The following is a 13,478-nucleotide window of genomic DNA, read 5'->3' on the forward strand; positions in this document are numbered from 1 at the left end:
AAAAGTGATATTTTGAGTGACACATTTTAAATACAGTAACTATAAATAAAATAAACCACTCAAATAATTTATTGCCACGAAATTTTGCCTTTAATTTCAATGAATGAAAGTGGCTTGCTGAAAATTTAATGCAAATAAACATTTTTTTGGTTTCATTTTTATTATTATTTTTTTTAATGCTACAAACGGTAGCCAACGTGGAAGCGATATGAAGGTAGGTGTATTTTATTGCTGTGTCGTATTTATTTATTTCACAAACCAATAATTTCATAAAACTTAAATGCAATTAAAATCTTTAAATGCGGTGTTGAAAAGTGATATTTTGAGTGACACATTTTAAATACAGTAACTATAAATAAAATAAAACACTCAAATAATTTACTGCCACGTAATTTTGTCTTTAATTTCAATGAATGAAAGTGGCTTGCTCAAAATTTAATGCAAATAAACATTTTTTTGGTTTCATTTTTATTATTATTTTTTTTAATGCTACAAACGGTAGCCAACGTGGAAGCGATATGAAGGTAGGTGTATTTTATTGCTGTGTCGTATTTATTTATTTCACAAACCAATAATTTCATAAAACTTAATTGCAATTAAAATCTTTAAATGCGGTGTTGAAAGTGACATTTTGAGTGACGCATTTTAGATACAGAAACTATAAATAAAATAAAACACTCAAATAATTTATTGCCACGTAATTTTGTCTTTAATTTCAATGAATGAAAGTGGCTTGCTCAAAATTTAATGCAAATAAACATTTTTTTGGTTTCATTTTTATTATTATTTTTTTTAATGCTACAAACGGAAGCCAACGTGGAAGCGATATGAAGGTAGGTGTATTTTATTGCTGTGTCGTATTTATTTATTTCTCAAACCAATAATTTCATAAAACTTAATTGCAATTAAAATCTTTAAATGCGGTGTTGAAAGTGACATTTTGAGTGACGCATTTTAGATACAGAAACTATAAATAAAATAAAACACTCAAATAATTTATTGCCACGTAATTTTGTCTTTAATTTCAATGAATGAAAGTGGCTTGCTCAAAATTTAATGCAAATAAACATTTTTTTGGTTTCATTTTTATTATTATTTTTTTTAATGCTACAAACGGTAGCCAACGTGGAAGCGATATGAAGGTAGGTGTATTTTATTGCTGTGTCGTATTTATTTATTTCACAAACCAATAATTTCAAACGTATTGTGTATTTTTTATTTTGTTTAATATTGACAAACGTTGCTTGTTGTAACTTTCATGCAAATAAAGATTTTTATTGGTGTTGTTTTAATTTTTTAAATGCTACAAACAGTAGCCAACGCAGAAGCCATATGAAGGTAGGTGCATTTTTTTGCGTTTTATCTTGTGATGTGTTGATTTAATAGCTTGTGTGCCATATATTATACCGTATTGTGTATCCTTTATTCTGTATAATATTTATTAAAGTCGCTTGTTGTAACTTTCCTACAAATTAATTTTTTTGTTGGTTGTGTTTTTAATTTATTTTTTAGGTTTTGCTACAAATGGTAGCAGATGCAGTACAAAAGGTAAGAGCATTTATTTAACGCCAAGTGAAAAAGCTTTGATTTTTGTGTACTATTTTTTCATTTCACAAACCAATAATTCCTTCATTCCCTTCATTTGAAATAATCATTGTTTACCTCATCCTTATATCCTTTTTTCCTGGCAAGAATGCTCTAAACCTCCACGTGGTTCTTGCTGGACAAATTAGTTATTAGCTAATTTGACCCTTTAGAGCAATCCTTAAATATAATATGTATTCTTGATTGTTTTTTACACCCTTTAAGTTATGTCACTTTTTGTAATTTTCATGCAAATAAAGATTTTTTAATGGTGTTGTTTTTAATTTCTTTTTATTGTTTTGCTACAAACAGTAGCCAACGTGGAAGCCATAAAGGTAGGTGCATTTTTTCCCTTCAATTTATCTGTGGTATTGAATTTCTTATAGTTTGAGTGCCACATATTATGTTGTATTGTGTGTTTTTTATTTTGTATAATATTGATAACATGTAACTTTTATGCAAATACAGATTTTTTTAATGGTGTTGTTTTTAATTTCTTTTTATTGTTTTGCTACAAATAGTAGCCAACGCAGAAGCCATAAATGTAGATGCATTTTATTTTTGTCACGTATTTTTTTTTTATTTCCAATAATTACCAATATTTCTTGATTGATTTCCTACAAAAATTAAGAAAATTGCAGGATATAAAAGGGATGAAAAGAAAATAAAGTTTTCGAAATAGGGAAATTTTATAGAATCTTTAAAAATTCATTAAGGTCTCAAGGGGTGTTTGTCCAAACATGAATTTTTTACAGTCCAAGGCGCAATCGGAGGGCTTAATCTCTTGCAAAAATAAAGAAAATTGCGGGATATAAAAGGGGTGAAAAAAAATAACGCTTGCAAAATAGGAAAATCTTAAAGAATCTTAAAAAATTCATAAGGTCCCAAAGGGTGTTTGTTCAAACATGATTTTTTCACAGTCGAAGGCCCTATCGAAGGGCTTAATCTCCTGCAAAAATAAAGAAAATTGCAGGATTTAAAGGGTGTGAAAAAAATCGGTTTGCAGTGCTTCAATATAAGAATAAAAAATTCAGAAATTAAATGCAGTAAAGTTTTAATTTTTAATAGAAACACATTACAATGGTCAAAAGATGATTTAGAGTCCGCAAAATGACAAATCGTCCACGGTGGTAGGAGTGCGCAGAGACGAAAACTCGTCACGGACGAGTCCAATCTTTAAATTAAGGGTGTTGGTAGAAAACAGTGGCGTGGCGTGGCCCTACATCTGTAGGGAATTCGTCTTAAAATTTAACATTTCAATATTACCAGTTATAATAAAAATACCAGTAGAAACATTTTTTGCAATAAACGCGTTTTTACTCGATACTCATTGAGTATTTTTATTTATTCGACGTCTCTGCTTTGTATTTCTAGGAGATCAACGTGTATTAGCATTAGATATGATTTTTACTATTTCATCTTGCTATTATTGAATAGAGGAAATAGTAACTACTACAAATTATAAATCTCAAACCCTTCTTGATCATGGAATAGTTTTTTGCTACGCCACTGCTCAATCTCCCCACTCGATGAAGTACGCATTGGCTCCGCCTATCGTGGTCGTTTACGGAGTTTCCGAGCTCTAAATGTCTCTCTTATTCTATGGTTAAATGTCAACAATTGTCACTTTTAACACGCAAGCGCCGTCAATGCCTGTATTATTGGTTGCCTGTACCATAACACAAGAGAGGATAAGAAATAATTTATTATTAAACTTGAGATGCAGTTTAGCGTATTTTATACAATTGCGCCTAATTATGTAGACACTAAAGGATATAAAAGCTATTCCATCACTTACAAAAAACACTTTTAATGACAATAGAACTTTAATAACTGATTAACACATGTACAGGGTGTTTCACATAATTTTAGAAAACAGGCGCCTATAAAATGCAATCAATAATACATATTGTAGTATGAACCCGACTACATTTTTTGAAAAATTGAATAGTTTTCTCTTGTTTGTTCACCCATTTAAAAAATTGCAATGTTTTTAGTTATTAGTTAGTGATTAAGATAGACTGACTATAAACATTTTATAAGATAGATATTCACATTGTCTCTTGAGAGAACAAATAATAATTGTTTCTGAAAAAAGTATTTTACTACTATTAATAAAACAATGTTTAGTCTGACAACTACTGCCATGGGTTGCCAAAAACTAAATAATTAAATGAGCATTTTTTGTGTCTAGTGTGTTGTGACTTTTGTATATCTGGATGCGTACATTAGGCACAGCCCTCGTAAAGTTGTGTGAAACACCTTGTATATCCCATTTCATTTCATAGTAGAATTTTGAAACAACGTTTTTGCATTTCTTGAAGTGAAATGGAGCACAAATTAAGATTTTCTAGTAAAGCTGTATGAAACACCTTGTATAATAAAATTGGAATGTTGAGTTCCAGGTAAAGATTTGTTACAAAAATCGCTCGTAACAAGTGGCATATTTACGTGTGGGCTAAATGGCCCAGGACGGCAGAATTTTAATGGCTGCAAAAATATAAAAAAAAATACCTAATAGTAAATAAAAAGCTTGCATTTTTGTTTTTTTTTATTTTTGAGTTTTCGAATATATTTTTTATATCGACCTTAAGGTCTCGATAAAAAAACTAACACCTTCAAACTCAAAAAACCCTTGCTTTGCGCACATATTAGTTTGAAATTATGAATTAATCAGTTTTTCTCTTGGTGATTGAAATAAAACAAATTATGTAAAAAAGGATTTATTAAAATAAAAATGATCCACTAGTTAGAAGCCTAACCTAACAATGACTATCGCTTACGTACGAAGTACATGTCCTTACGCCTTATATTTACACAGAAATAAACAGAACTTTGGTCTTCTCCAGCTATCACAAAAAAATCGAAAAATAAAGCAAACTACAATTTTGAATTTTACAATTTTCCTGAGCAATCTAACCAGAAATAGAGAATATTTTAGTGCAAAAATATTCCAATTTTATTTACACACACACACACATCTTTCGTGTTACCCTATACAGTCTTATCGCTTTTTACAAAACTTTACAATTATGTACAAAATGAGATCAAGAGCCGAAAATTGTAAACACTTCAGACAGCAACAATCTTACTAGGATCAACTTTTACCCTAATAAACATCGTGTCATCTTTCATAAAATGCCTCTTCTTCAACATTTCATGTGACACGAATTTGGGAAACCCGAAGCCCAAGGAATCGGGCTCTTTACTCGGCCTTTGGAAGTTTTTCCAGGTGGGGTCCGGGATGAAACTTTCCACAATATTGCACGCTTTCTCCGGACAGGAGGACTGGTCAAAGAGGGTGAACGAGACGGAGTGGGCGAAGGGCCAGCGCAAGAGGGCGTCATATTCCCCTGGAAGGATTTTAATGTAGACGGAAATGTGGGAGTCTTCGCCGGCACCGTTTCCATTGGGGAAGAGTGAAGCCTGATAAAAGAGAAATTAGTTATAATTTTATTTATTAAAGCTACGGAAGACTATAAGTTAGGAGACGAAACGTGATACAAAGTCGCAGGATTTTCTGCACCCAAAAAACTAGTACGGCATCGTAAAAATGAGGGCGCTTCCAGCGTTATACAGAATCGGCGCCAAATCGTATTAAATTAATTTAAATCCAACCAATTCACTAATTAATACAACTTTATTCATTACACTTTTTTGTATTTAACCGTATTCCCAGCGTTTTGATAAAGGTACAAACCTGAAGTTTGTATCCGTATTGACTAGTGTAGAAAGGCGGCGAGACCAACTCCATCCCCTCTTTATTCTTCGCTTCGGTCATTTTTTCGGAAAAGTCGCTGATTTTCCAGATTAGGGTCCCAGAGTAGTTGAGGGATAGCCTGGAGAGGGCGTTTTTAAGTGAGGTGATTTGGTGTTGTTGTTTCGTAACAACGGTGCAAACTAGGGCTAAGTGTTGTTGACTGTTTTCCTCCAAATGCTTCTCCATTAAGTATCTAGGCCCCTTAAAGCGGCATCCTGCGTCCTTGTAGGTGCAACTAAGCACTGAAACGGTGCATTCCTCCTTCAGGTGCGTCTCCAAATCCTCTTTTGCGAGCACGTTGACGTCGCACCTGTTGGGGCACGCCACTGGAACCCTTCCACACTTCAAATGGTGTGCGGAAAGTGTGTCAGCGACGAATTCCTTCGAGCAAAATCTGCACGGGAGGAGTCGTTTCGAGCACTCGCTCACTTTGTGTTGGCTCAAGTGACGTCTTGCCACTTTGACTCCGCATTTGTTCTCGCAGTAGAGGGGCTCGTAGCCGCAATTGCCCACGTGGTTCTGTAAGATATAATTATTTTATATAGAGGGTTTCGCAATAGAGACGATATGTTTTAAAAACATCTTGGCGTTTATATTTCAAAAGAATTTGTTATGCAATTTTTTTTAAATAATCGGTATTTTTTTTTCAAAGTTTGGTGCACTCTAATCTCTAAGAAATGGAACTGCTATTAGTTGGCTTCCAAAAAATTGTGGTTTACCACCATTAGATTATTTTTTGTGGAGATATTTGTTGGTATATGTCAGTGTTTCCGAACCGGTGGTTAGCGATGTGTATACAGGGAGTTCGCCAAAAAATTATTGTAATGGCGGAATTTTAAAAGCTAATAAAAAAATTACAAAATGATAATTAAAAATTTAAACTTAAATATTTAAAAAATTAAATAAACTTAACAGACTCCGTGGGTCATGAGCTGCGTTTGTTAATTGTTTTTGTTCCTAAAATTACTTTAAAAAATTAGTTATGTTGTCATGTTGAAGATTTATTAAAATTTAGACTTTCATGGATTCTATATAAACTTCTGTTTGTTGAACGCGTTATTATCGAACACCTGTTTGTGTCTATGAAAACGAAACCCAACGCTTATTACTAGGAACAGACATAATATTATACAATATTATGAACAAAAATAAGTTTTTCGTACAAAAAAATTAATAGAAAAGGGCGCTTTTAGTGAAAAAAGTTATTCGTCGAAGGAAACAATAATTAGATGTTATAAAGATCGGCTATAAGCTATCTGTTATTTATTTGAATTCAACTGAGCTTGGAGTTGAAGCAAGTTCTAAATTCTTCTTCAACCTTAGTGTAAAAATAAAATTGGCACTTTTTTCTTTTCCATCGTAAAGTTCGATGCAATCACCCACTTTCAAATAATTGCTTCCTGCCTCAAATGATTATTTTGCATTTTCGTTACATTGTTGTTAAAAATTGAAAATTGCAGTGTTAGTAATAAGCACTTTTTGTTACACATTTACATCAAAAACTATCATGAATACGGAATTTGCACCTATTTCTGAATTTTCATATCAAAATTTTAAAGTAGGATTTTTTACAAACATTTAATGATGTTTTTTCAAAATTAATCAAACACTGGACCTGACTTCGTTTACTAAAACTCCTAGGAATGAATTGACTATGGTGTCAACGTTAACATGTTAAAAAACATCCCTTACATAATATTTACTGCGCTTTGTAATTAATTTTAAAATAAAAAAATAAGTAAAAAATATAAGGAAAAACTAAATAATTAGTTTTTTTAATTCGTATGCATAAACATTCACTCAATTCAAAATACAACAAAAAATAAATATCCTACCAAATTTTATTGTTTTCTAACAGCTATAGCTATACAAGCGGTTTGCCAACTTTTATTGGATTTTAGAAGGTTAGGAACCACTGGTCTATGCAAACAAACCTCGAACTAGAGACTGGGCTGCCAACTGAATTTTTTTCTATCTCGGACACCAAAATTTTAGAAGTAATAACAATAACCTTTTTTTCGAATATTCATCACTGGTGTTTAAATAAAAAAATAAAGACCAAAAACAAGTTCTTCGCTCTTTTTTTGCTAATTTTATTAATTTTGAGAAGTTTATAAAATACTATAGGTATAGGTTTCATTAGTCCGCTGGCCACTGGATGTTTAGTTCTTTAATGAAAATGGCCTTTAATTAACAAAAATTAATTAAATAAAATTATTTAAAAAATGCCTAATTTATAAAGAAATGAGTTAGGTGACTTCGTCCAAGGTAGTTTTTGTTTAAGAATTCAATTAGAATCGCTTTTACAATTTTCAAAAAAAGTTTATTTTATTCATAAGTCTCATTTTTTTAATTATTGGTATGTAATATTTATTACAAGTAAATTTTAGTACCAGATATTGCCAAACACGCCAGTTTACTATTAGAGCAAAATTATCTTATTTCAAAGAAGAAGCTCAAATAAGTTAGTATTGTTAAGTAATTACAATATTATATATATGTAGTTTCTTCAACTTATCTTATTTTTTAACAAGACTGCTGCCCTTGATAAAAAATTCTCAATTTATGCAAAAATAAGAAATTATATCTCGATTTGTTTAATTTGTTTTTTTTAAGCTTAAGTTTCTGAACATTATTTACAATCAAATTTCAATGGGTGTCCTGATACACCCATGTAGTCGGCGCCTGTGTCACCAAACATGCACAAGATTTTTAAACGTCTCCATTATTTATTAAAAAATCACCATGTGTATTTATTTACTTTTAAACTTTTTTCTATAATATTACATTCCCGCTGACTGTTTTCAAAGATATTTTTCTGTTTTTAAACAATAGGGTAAAGTTCCTAATATGAGAACTGGTTAAGAACAAGTTAAAGTTTAAAAAAAGGCACCACTGTTCTAAATTCCCAGTAATTCATTTTAAAATTCTATATCAGCAGCGAGGGCAAAGTGCTAGTTTTGAAAATGGCAGAGTGATTGTTATTTGAAGTGAAAAGTGCAAATCAAAAAATTTTCAAAAAACCGTAAATATTTGGAAAATGGTTAAATTTAAGTCTATGGAAAGCTGACCAAGACTCCCTTAAAATAACTCGGGTACTTAAAGTCGCAGCAAAAATCATATCTTTCCACTTAAAATATGAAAGTTGACAGCGATTTCCCGTATAATCAAAAGTGCCGCCAACCTAAAAATATTTTTATTGAACAAGACCTAACGAATTAAGGTTGTATACAAATTTTCAGATGACTGTCATCATTAGAACTCTCAATATTTCTAATGTGGGGTTTTGACAAAACAGCCTGTAGGTATAGAAAAAAACGATTAGATTAGGTGGTTGTGTACCTCGAAAACTAGGCCGGTGAACTCCTTGTTGCAGAACTGGCACCTGGCGCGCCGCTGAGGACAAGTGGTTTTGAGGTGCTCGTCCATGATGACTCTCGGGATTTGGGCGCCGCATTTGCCGGTGCAGGGGATGGCGTCGTGTTTGCACGAGTTTAGGTGGGCCTGAAAGGTGATTTACTCAATTTAGACGAAATGTTATTAATAGGAGGGATTAAGTGTGGAGGCGGAGGTCGATGACTGGACGGGTGATAAGCAGATGGTGTGGGGCTGGCGAAAAGTGGGCACTTGAGGAGAGGTTTAATTAGCTGTAGATATGTAGATTTTACAAATGAAGTAAATATTCTTATAACAGAATCTACAAAAATTGCATCTGAGCATTTATCAAAATTTATTACAATAAGGAATAAATAAACATTTCACAGGTAATATTTCCAATTTTTTAAATAAGTACAAGTTTAAATTGTCAACTGAATTATGTTTATATCTTTTAATTGGTGTTTTTATGAAATGACTAAACTTTTTAGATTATTAACGACAATTATTAATCACCGTGTAGTTTCTTTGGAAATATACATCTTTTTAAATTAATTTTAAGTTTACAAATTTATTTACATTTAAATTAATGATTTACAAAGTAAATCGTACTTCCTCCGTTCCAGAATAGATGTCCGCTTTTATTTACTCTAGTTTATTTCAAAATTAACAATTTTATAAAATAATTATTAAATACTCACTGTTTAAAAATAAGTGTCCGGTTTAGATATAAAGAATTAATAAATTAATAAATAATTATTTTTAGACAGTGAGTACCTAAAAAATACTATATAAAATTGATAATTTTGTATTTTATTGCAAATTGTTCTTAAACATAAAAAATGTACCAACCCCCAAATTGTTTAATTGTCCCGTTTCAGGTCAACTAACTTTTGATTAAAAACAACTCTAGAAAAAAAATTATTATAAGTTTTTAAGTAAAAAAATGGGGTACAGTGGTAAAGCGTCGATCAGTGATGCCAATCTGGTGATTTTTCTCTCATTTCTAGTGATTTTTTCAGAGACAATAAGCCTTAAGCATGGAGCATAGCCTTAAAGATCTTTTCAAATACCATTTCTTGAAAACTGATTAACATGTATTTTTTTATTTGTGAAATAAATAATACAATAATTAAGAAAAAAACGAAGCAACGAATGCTTTGGTAAATAATCATTTTTTAAGTATGTAATTTTGATTTCAAAAATTGGCAATTATTTATTATTCCGTTACTGGAATAAATCGGAATAAATATTCACAGTTTTTTATTGTATTTATTATTTAAATAACATTTTTGATAATAAACTAATATTATTCACAAATTCCTTTATCAACACAAAATTTTTGTTGAAAGAAAAATGGAACAAGTCGAAAAGATTTAGCGCCGGTTAAAATTTAATAATGCGAATGGGCTAATCAAACTGTTGCAATTTGGTCAGGTGATCAGTTAATCACGCATTTCATTGTGAATTAAACTAATGACGCTTCTATAAGCCAGTCCTTAGCGTCATTAATTTAATTCGCAATTAAATGCGTGATTAACTGATCAGGTCACCAAATTGAAGTAATTTGATTGGTCCATTCACGTTGTTAACTTTTAGCAATGAATTAAATTTTCACAAAGCTTTGTATAAACCGGCTTTTAATCCTTTTATTTTTTAATTTTGCTTTACACTGCCGTCTCTAAGCTGTGGGAAACCACAGAAATCCTTTTACTTTATTTGATTTTTTATTCAGGAGAATGTTGACCTGTAATAGGTAAGTATTTATTTCATTTTGATGACTGTGATCTTTCTTAAGTGGGGTTTTGCTTCAGCTTGTTTGCATTTTTTTATAGAATATTTTTGCGTATTAATAAATAGTTACAAAGATAATGCTTTAAATTTAGTTCATTAATAATTTTTTTATTTATACTCGTGAAATACGAAGTGATCCAGACTGTTTCTCTTTGTAAGAGTTAAAAGTGTATTTTAGTTAACAATTCAGAAGACTACAACTAGTAAATATAAATATTATTTAATATAACAATCCCACAAAGCTGTTGGTACCACCCTTAAAATTTAACTTCAGAATTGCCAACAGAAATAACTAATTTTAAATAATTTCCCAACGTTACTTAATATCTAAACAAAATATAATTTGAATAATTAATCATTTGTAATAACTAATAACTAAATCATGGTTTGAAAAAAAAATTTAGATTATCTCTCTTTTAATTAGGTATCGAAAAAAAAATTTTTTTTGGTAACATTTTAAATTTTCTTTTTAATATCTGATACCTATTTTAAAACACGCTTTTCATAGCAACGTGTTTTAAATTAAAATGCGAAAACACAAGCTCAAAGTTCTCTGGTGTCTAGGTATGCAACTCGCATACGCTCGTTGCATAACGACAGCCCTCGAACCCTAAGCTTATGTTTTCGCACTCGTATTATTAATAATTATTTAATTATTAACACAACAAAAGAATTATTTTTATTAGATTTGCCCATTTATTAAATACATTCGCTCAGTAAAGTTAAAGAACAGATATTAATTTTTTATTTGTCGGCAAACAAATGACTGACACATTTGTGGTTAAATAAAACAACTAGACTACATTAAAAAACATTACTTTTGTGGCAAGGCCACGTAATTTTTTAATACCCACCAAGGTCACAAATAAAGTAAAGCAAAAATCTTCACAGACAAAACTAGTGCTTCTTCCCTAATTTTTAGTTTTTCATAATGAAATGGTTATTTGTGAAAAACGAAAAAGCAAATTTTATAATGAACAGGAAATGCAATAGAGGAAAACTCCGCGTCTCCGAATAATTCCCCCTTTGTGTAACAAATCCTCTATAATTTTTTCAACTACTTGTCTCTTGCTTGTGCAGCAAAATGGTTTCACTAACGGATTCCAACTTCCGGTTAAACAAATAGTCAAGTTTCGTGATATCACCAACTACTTAATCTCCGTTCACCTATGACATTGTTTCGTACATACCTTCAATTTTCTGAGCTCATCTGACCATTTGCAGCCTTCCTTATGGTGTATGCAGTAAACGACAGAGCTCATAATAGCCTTCTCCGACTCCGGGTCGGGATAGATCTGCAACAAAAAGACACAACATGTGAAAATTGCCTTCATCTCGCACCATTATAACGGCACCTCAAACTATTTCACACATCAATGACACGACTTTCATTCATCGATCATGGTTAATCACCAAATATGACATCATCGTGTCCTAATAAGTTCATTAAATGCAGCAACCTACATGGACGATTGAATCATGACCGTCTCTGGGAAATATTTATTGCACTTGCACAAAGCGGCCGTAAATTTGGCCTCGTTGAAAGCCAACCCTGTTGGGGGTAGCCAATTTAGCACGCTTCCAGCCCATGCCACCCAAGAGTCGCCACCCGCATCAGTGGCCAAAAATACAACTGGATTAAATTGACAAAAATTCGTGAAGCTTGAACACCCACGAATGTAATTCGCACCCAAATATGTAGGTGGGTGTTGGAATCACACCTGTTCGGAGTAAAGTAGACCATTTTTCAACACACATTTCTGTAAACGTCCCACACGGGAGAAAATTACAAGTTTTGGGTCGTAATAAAGGCAATCGGAGTCGTAATGAGAGAAATGTTTTGATGGATTGTGGTTCGAGGCCCGATCTCGATTTGTTTATGTGTTTTGTGGCTCATTTGCACTTGTGATAAATCATTCGGGAGTATAAATCAATTCGAAAAATTGAGACGGTTTAAAGTGGACTAGTTCCGCCCACAATCAGGTGTTAACAATCGCATTGACCACGAAAGAGTTCAAGCTAATCTAGATTTGCTGCTTTAGGAAATTACAATAAAAAATACAAACTGGATGTCGCCACGCAGTCTATGTAGATAGTTTTTATTTAAATATTACGTATACGCTAAAAATCTTAAAATAATTAAAATTTTATTTTCTAACATACATCATTGTCCATAAGAAAGTCAATCAGAGAAAAATTGAAACAAAAAATTAGTGCCACAGCGATATCAAAATTTTCAAATAAAATAAAGTCGAAATATAAGGGGGGGTCCAGCTCAGCTGCCGTCTTCTGTAGCTTAGTTATTACTTATTATGTAGTATATTATTATTTGCTAATAACGCATTCTGTCAATGACAAATGACTTTACTGATTAGGAAATAACCCCGAATGTGTTGAGATTTACGTTAGAAGGTTGTAATAAGAAAAAAATGTTTTTTTTTCAATTCCACATTTAAAATAAGCAAAATAAAAGGCTCAAAACTTGGAGTCTGGAAATAAATTGTAAACACCTGTAGTAATTCAGATCAATCAAACTTAATTAGTGAGTCTGATAGACCTTCTTCAACACGTACGTAGTAATAATATCAAAAAAGCACTGTTAATATTTTTTATTAATTTGAAAACTAGAAGTGTAACATCGATTTTTTTTGTTTTTATTTTTTGAACAGTAATCCTTGAACCGATATGAAAAAACTTCAGGAACAGGAGCTTAAAGGGTATTCAAATGAGCAAAAAAAATAGCATGTCAGGAAAAAAATAGTAAGCATTTTCTACGTCATACATTTTAGGACACTCAGTATAATCAAAAATATTTTCCTAAAATGTGTCCTAGAGTAGAGTATAACATCTACAAAATATTAAAACACTTTTAATAATAACTGAGCTACAGAAGGCGAAAGCTCGGTTGGACCTCTGTATTACCTATATAAAATGAAAATCAAAGAGGTTCTATATTGGCCCTTAG

At 31.5% G+C, this 13,478-nt stretch overlaps 1 protein-coding gene across 7 annotated transcripts in view; it reads right to left on the reverse strand.

The window, feature by feature from the left end:
• Positions 1–4,291: 4,291 nt before the first annotated feature.
• Traf4 (TNF-receptor-associated factor 4) overlaps positions 4,292–13,478 on the reverse strand; it is a 62,688-nt gene continuing 53,501 nt past the window's right edge. For 6 of the 7 annotated variants that reach the window (XM_064354754.1, XM_008197722.3, XM_008197731.3 and 3 more), the window contains 4 exons: positions 11,704–11,808; positions 8,687–8,848; positions 5,285–5,863; positions 4,292–5,010 (listed from right to left, as the gene is read on the reverse strand). In XM_064354754.1, coding sequence (XP_064210824.1) covers positions 4,657–5,010; positions 5,285–5,863; positions 8,687–8,848; positions 11,704–11,808 — 1,200 coding nt within the window. In that variant the 3' untranslated portion in view covers positions 4,292–4,656. Of the gene's footprint in view, positions 5,011–5,284; positions 5,864–8,686; positions 8,849–11,703; positions 11,809–11,868; positions 11,890–13,478 lie in introns of those variants that run through there. The other variant, XM_064354755.1, reaches the window with a different exon arrangement.

This window comes from Tribolium castaneum, chromosome 2, assembly GCF_031307605.1.
Source record: "Tribolium castaneum strain GA2 chromosome 2, icTriCast1.1, whole genome shotgun sequence".
Taxonomy (NCBI): domain Eukaryota; kingdom Metazoa; phylum Arthropoda; class Insecta; order Coleoptera; family Tenebrionidae; genus Tribolium; species Tribolium castaneum.